General features: G+C 43.9%; 1 protein-coding gene across 5 annotated transcripts in view; it reads right to left on the reverse strand.

Moving 5' to 3' along the window:
- Nucleotides 1–19,621, reverse strand: part of ERG (ETS transcription factor ERG) — a 281,372-nt gene that overhangs the window by 55,120 nt on the left and 206,631 nt on the right. For all 5 annotated transcript variants that reach the window (XM_008986692.5, XM_002761421.6, XM_035283369.3 and 2 more), the window contains one exon: nt 8,385–8,602. In XM_008986692.5, the coding sequence (XP_008984940.1) occupies nt 8,385–8,602 (218 nt within the window). The remainder of the gene's footprint in view (nt 1–8,384; nt 8,603–19,621) is intronic.

Genomic DNA, 19,621 nt, shown 5'->3' on the forward strand with positions numbered 1-19,621 from the left:
GCAAGTGACAAAAACTTCTGGAAACTCAATGGTCATCATAATAATCATGATAATGTCTTTGCACAGATATATGAGAAAACTGGACAACATGTTGTAAACCAAAATCTATTAATAATATCACAGGGTGTTGCAGAAATAGGGGTTGATATTATTCCTTTCAGGGTCTTTCTCTCCTGCCCAGGAAGAGTTAATCACACGGTCGTCCCTGCTACTGCTGGGCCCTGAACATTGCTCTGTACTGATTGTGTTTCACTATTTATCTCACAGAATCTTTTCTCTTTTTTTTTTTTTTTTTTTTTAGCCAAGACAGAGTCTTGCTCTGTCACCCAGGCTGGTGTGCAGTGGCATGATCTTGGCTCACTGCAACCTCTGCCTCCCAAGTTCAAGAGATTCTCCTGTCTCAGCCTCCTGAGTAGCTGGGACTTCAGGTGCCCGCCACCATGCCCAGCTAATTTTTGTATTTTTTATAGAGACGGAGTTTCACCATGTTGGCCAGGATGGTCTTGAACTCCTGACCTCAAGAGAGCCGCTCGCCTCAGCCTCCCAAAGTGCTGGGATTACAGGTGTGAGCCACCTGCACCCAGCCAGCTTTGTTTAATTCTTAATCCGTCTCCGTAGAAGATAACACAGTACATGATGCAGATTGAATACCAAATAAATGTTGGTTTAGTGCAGCATTCGTTAACTTCAACACTGTTGCCACTTGGAGCTAGATCGCTCTTTGGACAGGTTGGGGTAGGTCTGGCAGGCATGCTGCCCTGTGCACTGCAGGATGGCCCTGGCCACTACCCATCAGATACCAGGAACACCTCCCAGCTGTGAGTAGCAAAAATAGAAGCATTGGCAAATACCTCAGAGGGCAACATCGTGCAGGTTGGTAACCACTGAGCTAATGAATTAAGATCTGCTGAACTCGGTCAAGGAGGAAAGAGCCTCTTGTGTTTTCCTGGTGTTTATTAGAGTGAAGTTTCTGTACCCAGTGTCTGGGTTGATGCTTAAGGGGCCCTTAAGGGGGCCTCTACGCTCATGGGGATTCCTAGCTGTGATTTGTCCACACCTCGTTTGGGGTACATTCCCCAAACCTTGGCCCGTCCTCACTTCCTCTTTTCCTCATGCCATATGTTCAGCCCATCAGCACAGCATATTAATTCCACCTTCCAACTATACCCAGGATGTGATTGCCTCTCCCACGCTCCCTTGTTACCACCCTCACCCACTCTCATGCAGACTTCACCCATCCCACACCCAAATTTTCACAGGAAGGCTTCAACACAGCAGCCAGAGACGCCCTGCAAAATCTAAGAAACACTATATCCCTCCTTTGCCTAAAGTCCCCTAATGGTTTCTGAGCTCACCAGAAAGTGAAAGTCCAAGTCTGGCAATGGCCCCACGGCCTCTCCAAACTCATCTTCTGTGACTCTTCTCCTGAACACTGAGCAGCAGTCATGATGGCCTCCTTGCTGTCCTCGAACACCTCAAGCTGACCTCAGGGCCTTGGCACTCAGCACTCCCTCCTCTTGGAGTATCTCCTGCTGTTTAATCCCGGCCCTTCTCCCTCACTGCTTTTGGGGCTTTTTTGTGATCTTCTCCAGCCACCTTCTCTAGAGCTGCCATCCCATTTGTGGCTTTATTTTTGTCCTTAGCATTTACCAAAATCTAACCTGCTGTGTATTTTCATAAGTGATCTGATGTCATGACCATCTTCTCTGCTAGAAAGTGAACTTACTGAGGCAAAACTTTTTTATCTATTTTTTCACTCTTTCCAAAGTGCCTAGAACAGTGACTGCACATAGTAGGTGCTCAATAAATACTCACTGAATGAATGAATGAATACTCACTGAATGAATGAATGCTCACTGAATGAATGAATAAATACTGAATGAATGAATGCTCACTGAACGAATGAATGAATAAATACTGAATGAATGCTCACTGAATGAATGAATGAATGAATACTCACTGAATGAATGAATGAATGACTCCATGTATAAACAGTATGTCTAAGGCCCAAACGGACCCAGCAGGTAATCTCCACTTTTTCTCATCTCCATCACACTTCAAGTGGCATGTATTTTAAATAACATCTCAAAAGCATCTTGTTATCTGACCCGAGGCTGCAGTCATTTATGGCGTGCAATGAATCTCCGTCCCAGAGAGAGGCATGGCCAAGATAGCATTGTCTCTCACTGCACAGGCCCAGCTGGGCAAAGCGCCAATGTGGGGGAGAGAAGGAGGTACTTCTCAACTCAGGCAGGCGGGCTTCCAGGGAACAAGCCCTCCTCTGCGTGGATTCTCCCAGGTCATCCACCGGGTGGGCCGCCTTCACCCAGCTGCTGGGCATTCTCACTTTTCATTTCCTTGGATCGTGCAACAAAGCAGTGATTCTCAGACTACCAGACATCAGAATCCTGCAGAGGCTTCCTTCAGAGTGCTGGGCCGCCACCCAAGTCTGTTCCGATTCTAGGGCAAAACCTGAGAAGCTATGTCTCAAACAAGCTCCCAGGTGGCACTGATGTTGCTGGTCCTGGAGCCCACGTTGGGAACCACCACCCCAGGGGAACCCTCGCTCAACAGAATCAAACGGCAATAGCTACAGGTGGCCTGCGCACTGGGCTGAGCGAGGACTCACAACATGGCACATAAATTCACTGAGTTGCACCTGCAGTGAGCCTCCAGGTGGGCTTCACAGAATCACCATCACCTGCGGAAAGGTGAAGGTGCCGCTCAGTGTGAGCTGCCTGTGATCTGGCCTGAGCTGGGGAGGCAAGATAGAGGGAATGCAGCCTGCTCTGCACAGTCCTTCCAGCCTGCTCACGGGAAGACAGTTTGCTTGTGGACCATGAGTGAGCAGGTGTTACCTCTGCCTTTATCCTGCCAGTCTATCACGACTGGAGCTTGAGAGACCTCACAGCGAATTCAAGGCATTGGTAAGAAGCTCAAAAGAGGCCGAGCAGGCACCGATACCCCCAGCTGGGCCCTTAGTGTGGATGGCACAGGAAAACAGCTGGTTTTAGTTTGGCCGCATGCTGACAGTTCTCCATTGTGTGAACACTTGGGGCTTTCTGGTGCATGAGGCCAGAGTGAAGAAAGGGAGAGTCAGGGTGGCTGTGGACCGCGAAGCTGAGAAATGATGTCCTGTGTCTACACAATGTGCAATTAGATTAGTGTCTGCAAGAACTCTGCCGTTTGATCCGGCAGTGGCCAAGCCAAACCCACAATGACTTCCCTGTTGGCTCGCAAAGCAGTGGTTCCTTTCTCTCCTGTTTTTCTTTTATTATGTTTTACAGAAACTCTATTATGATGGCAACAGATCTCATTTCACCACTCGCATTTCATTTCAGTAGCTTGTAAGCACATGCTTAGGTTTTATAGAATTCCACTATTCGGTTGGGAACGAAGTCCTTCCTTCCTCTCAAAGCACATGGCCTTTTTCTCCATGGGTACTGGATGGATAGGGATGGACAGAGGGCATGGTTCCCAAGCTGGGTATTCTATGCAGAAGGAGGTGGGCCGTATTCTGGAAAGACCTAAGCTGCAGAGAGTGCACTTCTCCCATGGAGGTGTTTGCAAGATAGTCAGGGGCCAGAAGGTAACAGCCCACAAGTTCTAGCTGAAGAGCAATTTTTGACTTAAGCAACTTCCCCTTGGACTTGACTTCAAGTGGCATGTGCACTGCAGGAAAGCCCATTCTTCATAAGCTCAGAGCAAGGACAATTAGAAGAAGCTACTGGGCCAGGGGCCAGGAGATGGGCTAACTCCCTGGCATAGCTGGCCTGGGGCTTCCGAGTCTGGAAGCGAGATGGTGATTATTACTTGCGGAGGTCCGTCCTGTAGACTCCGACCTACAACGGATGAATGAGCGCACTCACACACACACATGATACGGTGTCGAGTGGGCTAGGGATGCTCGTCAGCTGCTTTCAGAGGTCAATCGCAGATACCTGACTACTACTCGCTGCTCCTCTTCACATTGATTCAGTACAGCTTCGATAACAGAGGTTCTAAGTCAACACGCTCGTGGATAATTAACACGGTGAAAAGAGTGGTTTTACAAATGATAAAAGGTCTTGGTTTTGGGGCCCAGAAGAAACACCATTAAGGAGTAATTCTTCGACCTCCCCCGAGACGGCTGTCTAGCACATAGCTTATGTGCGTAAACAGAGACAAAGGAATGTGGGGCAAACAGACTTAACTGGGGAAGCGTTTATTATCTTAATCTTTACGACTTCAGCCCATTCCATAAATTAATAAAAACCTTTTGGCCTTCCTCAAGGTTTAAGACTATAATCTTATAACTTTCCTAATATTTCCCTTAATATTTTGCCAGCTACCTTGAGTGAATCTTCACATGGAGGCAGGTGCAGGTAGCGGAGCATTCAGGAGCTGCACCTGCAGCACGGCTCCTCAGGAGTCAGGGAGCCACACCCAGCTCTAGAGCATCTCTGCTGTGAGCCCCTCCCTGACAGGCTGCATCGCCATGAACCCTCCCTCTGCCCCCGCCCCTTGGGCAGGGACGACACAGCGGAGGGCTGGTTCACAGTGTCCAAAATAAAGCAGAGTGAATCACACCCATGTTCCTTTTTATGAGGCTGGACCTGACATTCGTAAAGAGCCCACAGTGAGGCCAGGTGCAGTGGCTTGCGCCTATAATCCTAGCACTTTGGGAGGCAGAGGCGGGTGGATCACCTGAGGTCAGGCGTTTGAGACCAGCCTGGACAACATGGTGAAACCTCATCTCTACTAAAAAGTACAAAAATTAGCCAGGTGTGATGGCAGGTGCCTGTAATCCCAGCTACTCAGGAGGCTGAGGCAGGAGAACCACTTGAACCTGGAGGGCAGAGGTTGCAGTGAGCCGAGATCGCGCCATTGGACTCCAGCCTGGGCAACAAGAGCAACACTCCATCTCATAAAAAAAAAAAAAAAAAAAAAAAAAAAAAGAGCTCACAGTGAGTCAGCAAAGCCTGCAGATTGGATCCCAGGCAGCCCAGGCTGCCTCCAACCTCTGGCTGAGATGAGTCTTAGCTCCACTGATAACCTTTCAGCTTTCCTTTCCCCATTCCTCTTCAGGAAGCCTGTTGGATTCTTCATAGCAGGACACTGACTCACCATTTATGTTTCAACTCCTCCAGGTCACTGAGCCTCAGAAGCCCCCTAGTGAGCTTTTGACCTGACACGCCACCCCATTTACCACTTGCTGTCCAGCCAGGCTGAGCTCCAGCAGGAGCAGCGAACTGGCCCTCCAGAGCACACTGGCTCAGAGATCTAAAAAGTACAGTGGGTCATCAGTCACTGACTGGGCAGCATCCCTGGAAGTCAGTTCCCTGTGTCAACTTGGCCAGGGTATAGCACCACTGTGAATCCACCAGAGAACCCAGAAGACGAGGAGGATGACATGATGGTCTTCACTCAGTATCCACCCACCAAAATACATCACCGATGCTTCAAGAGCTGGAGCAGCATTGAAAGTTTATGACAGGAGCATTCTGGGCACTGTTAGAATTCCATGAGCCCTGAGAAAGGAAGCTCTTAAAGTCCCCATTGTTCCCTTGAAAGAAAATGTCCAGGCCGGGCACAGTGGCTCCTGCCTGTAATCCCAGCACTTTGAGAGGCCGAGGTAGGTGGATCACCTGAGATCAGGAGTTCAAGACCAGCCTGTCCAATGTAGTGAAACCCCATCTCTACTAAAAATACAAAAATTAGCCAAGCATGGTGGTGGGCAACTATAATCTCAACTACTTAGGAGGCTGAGACAGGAGAATCGCTTGAACTCAGGGGTGGAGGTTACAGTGAGCTGAGATCATGCCACTGCACTCCAGCCTGGGTGAAAAAGAGAAGAGAGTAACTCCATCTAAAAAAAAAAGAAGAAGAAGAAAAAAAGAAAATGTCCAGTTCCCCTGAAAAATGTCATTTCCCAGAAAGACACCCTTGGCCCAGCACCAGCCTTTCACCTGCCTAAGAAAATAACCACCCAAGAGCTTTCCCCAGTGTGCTGTGCTGAGGGCGCTGGGGGAAACTGCCCTGGTGTGTTTCTTATGGACTGCAGCCCCTGGCCTGGGGCTGAGAGTTGTCCTGAACTCCCAACCGGCATCCCTGGGGTAACAACATAGGCTGGAAAGGCTGTCCCATGCCTGGCCAGGAGGGAGAGTAGACATCAGCTACCAAGGGGAATCACAGGCCCCTGCTAAGGAAAGCAGTGTTCACACTTCTCCCACACGCAGAATGCTTACTTTATTTTAAATTCGGGAGTAACATAGTGAGAACAACAGAAACTTTCATTTCTGGAGCACTGTTCTCGCCTCCTCACTCAGTCTCCCTTCGGAGGTTTGCTGAATCCAGCTTGGCCCCAGGCCAAACTCTCAAAAGAGGGCCAGGACATGGCTCACTTTGCCTGTTGCCTGTCGGAAATCATTTCAGCATCCTTTGGTCTGAGGTGCTTCCTTCCTCTCTCTTCTGTTTCCAACACCCCCCACCTCCCTGCAGGTGAATTGCCCATAGGTAGAAATTAGCCTCTGCAGAAGAAAAGCTTTAGAAAGGTGTCCTGGTCTTAGCATCTCCACCATGAACACATTGGCGTATATGGAATCATACGACTCCACCCAAAACAGAATTCGTTCAACATTTCCAGGCCATGTTCCACCAACTGTTCTTCTGCATAAACTCTCTTGCATTCTTTAGAACATGATTACCTGCATTCTTCTGTGTTTCAGAAGTACATACAGTTAATGATCAGTAGAACATTCTATCAAATGGAAAGGATTTACGGGTAAAAGTAATCATTAACTTCTCACAACTTTGGTGTCCTGGACCCCATCATTGCACTCTCTACCCAGGTCCTTTCATAACTCCAGGAACGAATCTCTTGATGAGCTCCAAGATGGGCCTGCCTTGAGTTCCACTTAAAAGACCAGTGCGTTGGCAAATATTCAGCATCAGAGGCAGTGCCGTTTCAAGAAGTTAGCTGCCCAGATGCAAAGTGGCGTCTCAGAGTGGAGGAGCACTCTGGCATCTCCCGTCTCCCCATCTGGCATGTCCAGCCGTGCTGCTGACGTTCCTTCTAGGACACTGTGACTTGGCACCTTTATTTACACCACACTAGGAATTGACGCAACGGTTTCCAGACTTATAAACTGTGACACTTATAATAAACCTTTTTAGCGTTGAAACATATATGTAACAAAAAGGCCCCATTACAGCTTTGACCGAGTGGAAAATGCTCAGGGTGTGGAGTCAAACACTCCTGGTTTAAATCCAAATTCTGATTCCATTTAAGTGGTGATTTGGGGTCAGATTGGAAATGCCTGATCATAGCTTTATTCATCCATCAAATGGGGTCCAGCATTCCTCATGGGGGGCTGCTTGGAGGACTGAGGGGCTATTGGATATAAAAGGTCTTTGTACACAGTAAAGTATCCAAAAATGTGAGCTGTTCTTATGACCAGATGGTAGCTTATGCAACATTTAAAAGAAGTAATCAGTTCTTTACCTTAAGATTTGATATTCTTTTTCCTGAATATATATGGGGTATTAGATCATAAATGAAATTAATTTTACTTTTCAAACCTACACATAACTCAATGCTTCTTGAGGGCCAGGAACAGTTCTGCATTTGGTAATACATTTTACATGACAGCTGCATTTTCATGACAAACTCAAGGAAGCTAACAATTATGGGAGACAGTGGAGTGGGCTTTATGTGTAAGCTAAGAGGAAGAAAAAGCAGCAGACATTGAAAGAAGAGGACCACAGGGACTGGAAGGCCAGGTGAGGGTGGAGGGCAGATAGAGAAGACCCACTAGCAAATCCAATGGCTTGGACACATGCTGCGCTGCCTGGCCACTAGCTGACACTCTCCCTTTGTGAAAACATAAGATGGCATTATTTTCCAGGCAATAAAACCTCAGATGAATTCTGCCATATGTGGGCAAGGCTCCCCTCCCACAGAACCCTCGTGCCTGGGAAATAGAATTGAACACATCTTCAAAGAGAGTTCTTGGTAAATATGCCACTAATTTTACAACCTCTATCCTCTACACAGACCACTGGAGAACACATTTCCCCAGTGCTGCCCAGCGTCACCATTCAGTGGCCTTGCTGCTTTCTTTCCTTTTTTTTTTTTTTTTAAGCCAGTGTCTCACTCTGTTGCCCAGGCTGGAGTGCAGTAGCATGAACCTGGCACACTGCAACCTCTGCCTCTTGGATTCAAGCGATTCTCCTGCCTCTCAACGTCCTGAGTTGCTGAGACTACAGGTGCAGTGGCCTTGCTTTCTGAGTCAATCTCTGGGGAAGCGTGACTAACTTCTACTTTGACTTTCTAAGGGATAGGAAAATGGGAGGTTGGAGGATAAGGGATAGGAAAATAGAGAAAGGGGCAGACGTCCCCTTACCTTGAGCCGTTCACTTGGCTAGGGTTACATTCCATTTTGATGGTGACCCTAGCTGGGGGTTGAGACAGCCAATCCTGCTGAGGGACGCGTGGGCTCATCTTGGAAGTCTGTCCATAGTCACTGGAGGAGGACGCGGTCATCTCCGTCTTTGCCAGGTGTGGCGTTCCGTAGGCACACTCAAACAACGACTGGTCCTCACTCACAACTGATAGCGCTTCCTGAATGCCCAAAGAAACGCACAATTCAAAACACCCCAATAGACAGTCATGTCTCCAAAACTTGTTGATTTCAGAGTCCTTTCTAACTGGGACCACATTTTAGATAGTTTTTATGGTCTCCATTTCTACCTTTCAGAAGAAAAAAGTAGCTTGTTTTTCTTTCCTCCAGACAGTAAGAGTTAGAAGTGCCAGCCCAGAAAAACTTTTATGCAGATCTCAAAGCCTCCCAGGCTTGACTGCGGCAGGGCAGCAGAATACCCACTTTAATCTCAACGTAAGGAAGTTGAATTTCAAAGGTCTTAGAAGACATCCAATTACGTGTGTCATTATTTGACAAATGCAATCTATAATTCAAGCAGACAGGGTACAGAACAGTCATGAAGATTAAAAAAAGAAATGTGAAGGCTAACACCTAAGCATCTGGCAAAACTGCCACATTCCCAGAGATTTTGAGGAAAAGGGACTTAGAGGAAGGCAGAGGGATCAGTGGAGCACCGAAGGGCACCCACCAAAGATACAGAGGTTTCCACTCTAAGTTATTAGCTGAAGCAGAGTTTCAAGTGGTGTTTCCATGATGATGAACATCTGGATGATAAATGAACCAAAAAAAAAAAAAAAAGCTGTGAAGTATCCAGATGCTTCCAAATACCAGGATGTTTAAAAGATCTGGACCACTGACAAGCTCTTTTTTCCCCTTACTTTCTATTAATATCTTTGCTCTTTTGCATGATTTGGTGAGAAGAAATAGCAATTTGTCACTGTTGGATCAATCATTTTTCGTGGTTTTAAGTCAAACAAGTGGTTAGCCAAGGGCTATGTTTATATGCTATAGCCAATGAGCTACGGCAAGTTTGATTGGGAAATTTCAACCACTTAAATGATGTCTTGTGCTGCCATGACACAGGGCTGCTGTGATACAATCCCCTTTTGGTTCTTATGATAGACAAAAACACCCGTATGAATGCTCATTTTTATACTGGTCTTTCGGCATCCTCAGTATTGACATGAACTGGTAAGAAGCAAAGGCTAGTTGGGCCACATATTTTTATTAAAAAAAAAAAAAAAAAAACTTTGGAGCCAGAGCAGGGGAAGCAGGGGTGTCTGGGCTGTGCACACCCTTCCAGTCCAAACTTCTCAGCTCCAGATGAGAAACCTGAGATCCAGAAGGGCCTAGAGTTAATCTTGAATGAGCTGGCCATGATCAACCAGGGAATTGGTGACTGAAATGACCTGTATATTACCATCTGCCTTCCCTTTGTCCCCACAGCCCTATGATGCCCTTTATGACATAATTTTTCATTTGGTACATGCGTTTAAATGAGCACCCTCTTCTTCTTGAGTTGGTCTTTAAGTAAATAAGGGTGCTTCCCATCAGTCATCACACCCTAGAAGCAGCCTGTCTTAGATGGAAACCTCCCTCCCCACCTAAAAGGATCAAAATCTTTAGGAAACAATCACTCACCAATCCCACATGTACTCTATCCCTCTATCCCCTACCTGCCCCAGGACCAAGTTTTTTCCCCTAGCTTCCCACATGCACAAACTTCTTTGCCAGACATACACTGCACTGAGAACCAGCAAGACAGAACTATCAAGCAAACTGGAACCTCTGTCTCTCAAAGGCATGGTCAGGCATCTGTGCATATGCAAGCCCCCGCCCTCGACTCCATTAGAATCTGTAGAATGACAGCCCTGTGACACCTGGGAAAGATGACGTCTGGAGTTCAAACAGTCATGTAAAACGTACCAAAGAGTCAGTTATGCCAGACAGAGGACCAGAATCAGACACAAGGAACAAAATCATCTTGAATAGGCAGCAAAATCAAACTCAACCACAAACAAAAATAATACAAGGCAGCGGCACAGAAGTTAACGGTATAGAAATATTTTAAAGAAAAACAAAGCAAAAACAAACGCAATTCATTGGACTAATTAGCTCTTCTGTTTCATTTACTTTTATTTTCACTTAGCTTTCTTTCTTAATTCAGTCAACTGGTCCTGGTTACATAAGTTGAATAAACTTGTCCTAAAAGGGAAAAACTTGAGTGCGGTAGAAGGATGCTGCAGGAGGCTTCGCTTCCACACAGTCTGTGATTTAACCCAGCAGGAAGCAGGAACTACCTGGCTCTGTGAGGCTTGAAAAACCAAGACTATTGCACTATAACAAGAAATGAAAAGAAAGGCAGGTGGTTTTTAACTTTTGTTTTTAAGTTACATGTTAATAAATGTGGAATATTAGATAATATCTATAAATGTTTTGAATAGGAAAGGAAATGCATATAATAAAGCAAACAAACTTGTCTCATAAAAAAAAAAATGGCATCCTAGATGTTAGGGAACCTAAATTTCACCGGCTTTCTCTTCTGGTCACAATTCAGTGACCAAATCAAGGAGTCTAAACTCACAGATGTGGATTTCGAAGTAAAATCAGCACCATAGACTTAGTGTAGTCATGCTTATTAAGACAAAAATTAGACCTTCTTAAATAATTTTTGCAAAACAGATACTCCCTTCCCATGGCAGCATTGGGTAGTGTGTTTCACATGCTCAGAACAGGAAACAGGGCTGATGGCTGCTGCCTCCCTCCTTCCTGGGCCTGAGTCTTGACCAAGGCTCGGAGGGGAATAACATACTATGTAATGTTAGCTTTGGCTTAGCCGTGATGAGAAACATGAACAAATGTGTGATTTATATCAGAAATTGGCAAAAACAGGTTATATATATAAGAAACGGGCTAAATTTAAAATTACAAACTAAAAAGAAAACAGCTGCACTAACAACAAACAAGCAATAACTTTAAAATATTAGTACCTCTCCAAGATGAAGTGAGATATTCTTGCAAACAAACCCAAAAGCCAGACAAATATGGTGTAAGATTAAATTTAAAAAAAAAAGACCGAAATATTAGAACTAAAATGAAGCTTAAGTGTGTGTTTGTAGGGGGAGGAATTCATTCTCACATCTGGCAAAGCATTAGTTCAGCACATGGTTTTCTAAAGAGAGAAATCAAAGTTAATCGAGATGAATTTAGGAAGGGAAAAACCCTTAGAAATGCTAGAGATGGACGAGGCACACCTCCTTTCTTTGCATCTTAAAATTCTTCTCACAGTTAATATTGCACAAAAATGAGAAAGGGGAAATAATTCAGAATATTAAAAGCAACTCCTCAGTTGCTTTTGTTCATTAGAAGGGAAAGATTTTAAAAATAAGGAAGTTCAGGATAAACATTTCAAAAGGGGTGAAATACAGCCCACACTTTGAAAAGACAAAGCAACCCAAACTATGCCCCAAAATGATTCTTATTAAACAAAGGCTGCTGAACACTTAGGACGAAGTACAATTCAGGAAAAAGAAACAAGTGGACAAATAAAATCTCTCTCACACACACGTTAGGGGAGTCAGAATAAGCTGCGAGTGGTTCTCATAGATCCACTCCAAGAAGAGCGATCACTGAAGTGCTGCTCTGCAGAGGAAAACCAAGCCACACACCACCACGTCTCTTTGTCTTCACACTTGACTTGGTTAAGTCAAGTCAGGCAGGTTTCATCATCCCTTTGGTTAAAGCTTCAATGACACAGGCTGCCACATAGGACCGTCCCTGCCTGGCAGCCCTGTGACTTCAAAGGAGATCTAGCCCAGTAGGATTAAAACCAGAAAAAGAGTGTTGAACACGGGCTGGTAACCGGGACCACATGCATTCTTTAACTCTGGCTCTGGGAGAGACTTCCTGGCCTTGACTGACACGTCCTTCCTTCCCTGCAGCCTGGCTTCTCCTCCTTATAAAGGAGATCTCATCTACCTACCTACCTACCCACCTACCTGCCACGGGGGTTGGCAGCTGCCTTACATGTATGGATTATTATTGCAGAAACTCTGGCCAGCCGCAGGGCTTGGTGGCTTTATAACAGAGACTATTTTAAACGTCAAAATCTGGCAGAAATGTGGCATAATAATTTCATATGTCTGCTTCTATGTTACTATAAAAAGACTTGAACTTTAGGTTGGTGTTTGCCAGTGTGTGGGGTGTTTTTTTTCTGTAGCTCCAGGAAAGTTGGGATATTCCCATCAGGCAAGTGGCAGGCTACCAAGGCCATTTTTAAAGAACTTATGAGAAACACATAATTCTAAGCAAATTCTAAACACAAATTCTAAGCAAATAGCCCCCAAACAAAAGGCACTGCTGTGTTAGTGCTACGTGTTTATTATTTCACGTCAATACAGAATATACCAATAACATATGAGGACCATTCCTTTGGATTTTGGTCATGGGATAACAGTTGACCTAGAGTTCCAGAAATGGGGGGAGGTCCCACTAGGTTATATTTCGTATTATAACTCTAAAATATGCATCTATTTTCAAGTAACTAAACTTGAGTACAACAAAGGATCCAAAATGTTGAGATTAAAGCAGTGAAAAAAAAACTAACGAAGTTGAATGCATTCTGACATTTTCAGCAAAACATTTCAGGAATCCCGATGCCTTTCTATAACAGATGAATATTTTGCAAGATGCATGCGTCTCACCAAAGTATTAGAAAATAAGGGCCCAAATTTGCTTCTAATTTGTGATCCTTATAGCTCATAAAAATATTACATTGTTAATACAGAGAATCCATCACACTTACACTCTTTTGAAAATCTGGGAGTGGTAAAGTGTTGAAACTGAGAAAATCTTAAAGAATGGTCAGCTGGATTTCACATCTGGAGTAAGCAAAAACACCCAGGGAAATGGTCCTTTCATGGTTTTCAAAAATTAGGAAGATGGCCAGAACTAGACCTCCTGAGAGTTGGATTATCAAATCCATCTTCAACGTTTTAAAGTCTCATATGCCATAATTATTTGATAATTATGAAAAACAAATGGAACAACTAGGTGGAAAAAGAATTTTATGATCATGGTCATGCTTAAAAAAAAATCTTAGGCCAGGTACGGTGGCTCACACCTGTAATCCCAACACTTTCGGAGGCCAAGGCAGGCAGAGCATGAGGTCAGGAGATCGAGGCCATCCTGGCTAACATGATGAAACCCCGTCTCTACTAAAAATCCAAAAAAAAAAAATTAGCCAGGCATGGTGGCACATGCCTGTAGTCCCCGCTACTTGGGAGGCTGAGGCGGGAGAATTGCTTCAACCCAGGAGGCAGAGGTTGCAGTGAGCTGAGATCATGCCACTGCACTCCAGCCTGGGCAACAGAGCAAGACTCCATCTCAAAAAAAGAAAAAATTCCTAAGTCTTTGCTGCTATCACAATACAGTGTGGAGGTCATCCACTTAAGAAGCCAATATCGGCCGGGCGCTGTGGCTCACGCCTGTAATCCCAGCACTTTGGGAGGCCGAGGCGGGTGGATCACGAGGTCAAGAGATCGGGACCATCCAGGTCAACATGGTGAAACCCCGTCTCTACTAAAAATACAAAAAATTAGCTGGGCATGGTGGCGCGTGCCTGTAATCCCAGCTACTCGGGAGGCTGAGGCAGGAGAATTGCCTGAACCCAGGAGGCGAAGGTTGCAGTGAGCCGAGATCGTGTCATTGCACTCCAGCCTGGGTAACAAGAGCGAAACTCCGTCTCAAAAAAAAAAAAAAAAAAAAAAAAAGAAGCCAATATCGTCCTAAATCAATAGCCTGATTTTTCTGTCAGTTTTAATCCCATTACAATCCAATACAAAACCCTTCCTTAAATTTCTCTCGTATATAACCAAGCAAAATTTGGTACACCACTTAACTCCCTACACTGCCATGTATAAGATATCTTTTAACCCCTTTCATAAATAGCTTATGCATCAAATAAACCAGATTGTCTTGTCAAGCACTTTGCATGCGATACCCTCTTAAATTCTATTTTGTTGATTATAAGATACACCACTTTTCACCGCTTATCAGCTCTGAAATACGAAAATGAATGGTTTATCCTAGGTATTAGGCAGCATATCTTCTTCTCTGATGGCAGATAAAATAATGAGACATCTTATAACCAATGACATCTTACATTTTATGAAAAATAATCATTTAATCCTTACAATTGTCCTATAAGGTCAGCTGTTATTCTTGCCCACCAATCAGAAAGTGCAATTAGAGAAGTAACATCAGTGGTGAGGATGAGGCAGAAACACAGTTTGTGTCTCTGAACTGAATCATTCCCCAAGGTTGTACACTGGCAACCATCTGGGTGTTGCTGGAAGGAAGAACTTGGATTAAGAAAAGTCACACGGTGGAGTCTGCGGGTGCCTGCTCCTGCCATGAGGATGGAATCACGTAGAAAGAGACAGAGAGGCTGGAAGAGGGAAGAGACAGAAGAAGGATGAAGGGGTAAGTGTCCAGAATCCCTGGGTCTAGGACGGAATAAAGGATCTGGACAGTAAGTGGAGAGCACTGGAAACCAGTAAGGACCTCTCTAGGTATACCATGCTTGTCTCTGAGCCTAGGGGATGTGTAGCAGTGGGCCCCACATACTGTTAATTATTTCTTTTGCAGTGGCTTAAATCAATAACCCTGTTCTTTTGTTTGGTGAATCCAATTATTCAGAAACAAAGACATTGCCAGGTGTTGGGATGTGTTCATTGCAGGTGGATGCCTCCCTTCTCTTAATGATTACTATGCAGGAAAACCAGGACAGGTAGGAGTACCATTCACAAATATGCTGAAGCCTGTACCACTTTGGTGGCCTTTAATGGATGTCTGCAGACCTAATGATATTGGAAAACTATCTATTCGGCTGTCCCAGGCTCTATTGTTTATAGCTTCTCTTTCAGGCAGCACATAAGCAGTAGATGCTTCTAAAAGGTCTAGTATCTAATTGCATCTGGAGGAGAAAAAGGCAACACAAACAAAATAGACAATGCACTCAGAGAAAGCTCTGCTCTGCCAGCAGAAGCCCAACAAAGGCATGCCAGTCCTTCAGGAGATTTCACTCTAAACATGTACACTTTTGCAATTCCGAGGCCACAGGTATCTCATTAAACAAGAATCTGCATCTGACCAGTGTGTCTTTAAATTACAACACAGAGAAAAACCAAATGTGGTAAGTGAAAGAAGCTTCATCAAGCTGGGTATGATCATTTTTGCCCCTTCTTGATATGATTTCCTTTTTTTCTTAATTCTTCAGAGGAGGAAACATTAACGTCGTATATTAAATGCAGCATCTAGCTTTGTGTTCACGTTTTTCTAATTTAACAAATTTCTATTTTAGGCCTTGAAAAATATAAAAATATCTTGGATTAACCTCAAAGGAAAAATGTATGTAGGCAAATGAAGTCCATCTAAAGAGAGTATTTCTCCAATATGATGTCACTGCAATGTCAAACAATTGCACCACTCACAACACTAGTCCAGTGCTAAGAGAATGAGACCCGGAACTAGTGTCCAGATACAATTGCACATACATACATACAAACACATACACATGCATATGTATATGTGCGCATGCATGCAAACATATACACACACATATATACAGATGCATACATGTATAAATACAAATATATGTAAGTATATGCATGTATACAAATAGATACATATACAAATATAGGCACATATACAATACATAACATATATACAAATAATCACACCTATGTACATGTATTATTAAATACATATTAAGATAATTATGAGAGATGAAAATCTTTATCCTTATTGTCTTTATTAATAGAACACTTTAGGCCAGGTGTGGTGGTTCACACCTGTAATACCAGCACTTTGAAAGGCTGAGGCAGGCAAATCACCTGAGGTTGGGAGATCGAGACCAGCCTGACCAACATGGAGAAACCCTGTCTCTACTAAAAATGCAAAATTAGCTGGGTAAGGTGGCATATGCCTGTAATCCCAGCTATTCAGAAGGCTGAGGCAGGAGAATTGCTTGAACCTGAGAGGTGGAGGTTGTGGTGAGCCAAGATTGTGCCATTGCCCTCCTGAACAACAACAGCGAAACTCCATCTCAAAAGGAAAAAGAATTAGAACACTTCAAAGGATTTTTAGATATTCCTCATCTTTAATCATACCCACTAGAGTTAATGTTGCCCAAAAGATACAGGGAACTTGGCTTCTTCCCTTTTTACCTCTGCTGCTTCCTCTCTCATCCTAGAAGATGCTTTCCCCTGTGCTCAGCATATCCCTTCAGAACAGACTTTGCTGAGCATCCATCCCCTCCATGCCCTTCAGCTGATTTTCCCTGCTGCGGACTCATTGGGTTTCTCAGGGCTCAGAAAAGGCCTGGATAGTGCCAGCAATTCTCTTTTCCCACATATTTCTCCCTTGGCCTCGCCTTTATTAAAATACAAGCATTTTCAGGGCTGGCTCCTCTATATGGCAGCTCCTATATACAAGATAATTTCTTAACCTCAGAGGTTTGTTGGTGCTCATATCAGCCCTAGGACTAAGCCATTAGGTAATATTACAGCCCCATCATAATGGTATAAATGGGGTCCACAAACTTCTATCACATCCAAATAAAGAGGCATGTTTTTTGTGAGATGAATGGGCTGTGCAGCCAATGACCAGGAGTTCCGAGGAGTCTGGAAAAGAATTGCCATTGGCAATATGTCTGCAGTCGTATCACCAGAGAGCACATTATTGCAGCTTCACAGTAAATCCACATAGGCTTACCTAGGGACTTCCTATAGCTAAGCAACCTATGAACAAAATAGAACTTACTGTAAAATGAACATTTGCAAAAGAAGGAGGGAGCATGCAATCTGGAACACAGAAAGCCTAGAAATATGAAAGAGTGAAGCTTTGTAGAAAAATGTTAAGGAAAGAATGGTTATGTCTACATAATGAAAACTGGATTTAAATGAGCCTTGAGAGATTAAGAATTTCAACCAACTGAATCTTTAAACAACTCTTTGTTTTCTCAGTGGCTTGCAGAATAACCTCGAATGCATTTGAAAGCACAATGAACTGGGACTAGTTAGCCTGGCAAATGTCATTTATCTGTTTAAGAAACAATGTGCCTGTGGTGGTAAGAGCTTCTTATCTTCTTCTTCAAAGTATCACTTTTTGGCTGGGTGCGGTGGCTCACACCTGTAATCCCAGCATTTTGGGGAGTGAGGCAGGTGGATGACCTGAGGTCAGGAGTTCGAGACCAGCCTGGCCAACATGATGAAACCCATCTCTACTAAAAATTAGCTGGGTGTGGTGGCAATCCCTGTAAAAAATAAAAAATAAAAAAATTAGCTGGGTGTGGTGGTAGCATCTGTAATCCCAGCTTCTTGAGAGGCTGAAGCAGTAGAATCGCTTGAACCCAGGACGGGGAGGTTGCAGTGAGCTGAGATAGCACCACTGTACTCCAGCCTGGGCAACAAGCATGACACGCCATCTCAAAAAAAAAAAAAAAAAAGAATCACTTCTTCCCAGTAGGTTTCTTTCTTTCTTTGGAGATGAGCAAAAAGTATAAAAAACATCAATGGAAACCTCCTATTTGTAAGTTTTACATGGAAATGAGTGCAAAAAATGCCCTTGCTATCCTTCTAGGACCTTCTGAATGGGGCTGTTGCTACTCTTGACATTCAGTGCTTGTTTTTGTTTCTTGAATCACTATCACATATTACTCATGAATATTCATCAAAACCCTTTTCCGTATTTTTAATCTAGTTCTAAATAATTCATCTGAGATAAAAAGATCTTTTTCTTTCCATTTTTTTAATTTCTCTGGAGGATGAACATGAAGCTGTACCAACATGTAGGAGACTGTCTGGTGGAGCACAGGAGCCAGGAGAGGGATCTGAAGATGGAAGATGTGTTTCAAGCTGGGCTCTGCCCTTGCTCTGGGAATCACCTGGGTCAATCCTTTAACCCTTCCCTGGACCAAGTGTGAGCTGAGGGCTTGCCAGAAATGCAGATTCCAAGTCTCCAGCCCTGCTGAATCAGAATCTGCTTTGTAACAACATCCCCAGGTGAGCTGGCTGCCTGCTTTGTTCAGCAAGTACTGCATTATCCTTTCTTGACTCTCAATATCTTCAACTAGAAAGGTGGTACTGATGGCAGCCAGTTGCCCAGCAGCTCTCTCCCAGGACAGATGAATGGGCCAAATAAGCCAGTGTGTGTCACAGCTTTCACAAATCTTAATATTGTATTTAATTTATCATCACATGATAGAAAGGTGACGTGATTCACTCCAAACCTCCACATATGAAACACCAGAATTAACCATTTCTAGTCATGTTATTCTAACAAGCCAGAAGCAAGGAAAATCACAATCTCTTGTGTGCAAATTAATTACTTACTCTTTTTAAGTACTGGATTTTCAAACTATGTATCTACCTAACAGAGGGGAGGGGTGATCTTTTATTTTAAGAGCACATCTGTCACTTTGATTTAGCCTTTTTGGTCCCTGGTCCAGTTCTTTTGTGGGTTTTCATTTTAATTCTATATTAGTTTGTTGAATGTCAATTAAATCAAAGCTTTGTACAGGAAGGAGGGAATCCTGGTATGCTCCCCATCAGGCTGTTGGTATTCTCTACATAACAAGACACTAAATGAATGAATATACCATGGTCTTAAAACATAATCTCCTGTTTCTTTTAACCTAGAATAACACAAGGCACATGGTTGATAGCCCTCAAACTTTTGAAGAAAAGTTTTTTCTTCCAGGATGTGGAATCCGTGATGCTTGTTAACTTTCTCTAAAACTTGTTGAAGTTTTCATAAACTTCTATGAGGAAGTGTTTCCATGGCAGTCTGGCCAAGAAGTTCACAGGATTATTCTGCCCTCCTGATTTTTGAAACTTACTAGCCCAGGTTGAAATTCAGGTGATTCAGGGCTTGAGAAACATGAAGGCCAAGCTCAAGGAGCAGCAAAGTTATTTGTATTTTTGTTCTATTGGCACAGTCCCTCTCTGCACACCGGGGAGGGATGGTGCATCACTTCTCTCATCTTCAGGAGGAGCTCCATGAAAAATCGGCAGTTTTATGCTTGGTCCTTTCAAAACACACAAAGGCTAAAAATACAGCATGCTACGCATCTGGAATGTGTCTCTTCTGTGGAGCTCTGACACATGGATTCTTTGTTTTCGATAAAATTCCAGGAA

Source organism: Callithrix jacchus, chromosome 21 (assembly GCF_049354715.1).
Source record: "Callithrix jacchus isolate 240 chromosome 21, calJac240_pri, whole genome shotgun sequence".
In the NCBI taxonomy this organism is placed as follows: domain Eukaryota; kingdom Metazoa; phylum Chordata; class Mammalia; order Primates; family Cebidae; genus Callithrix; species Callithrix jacchus.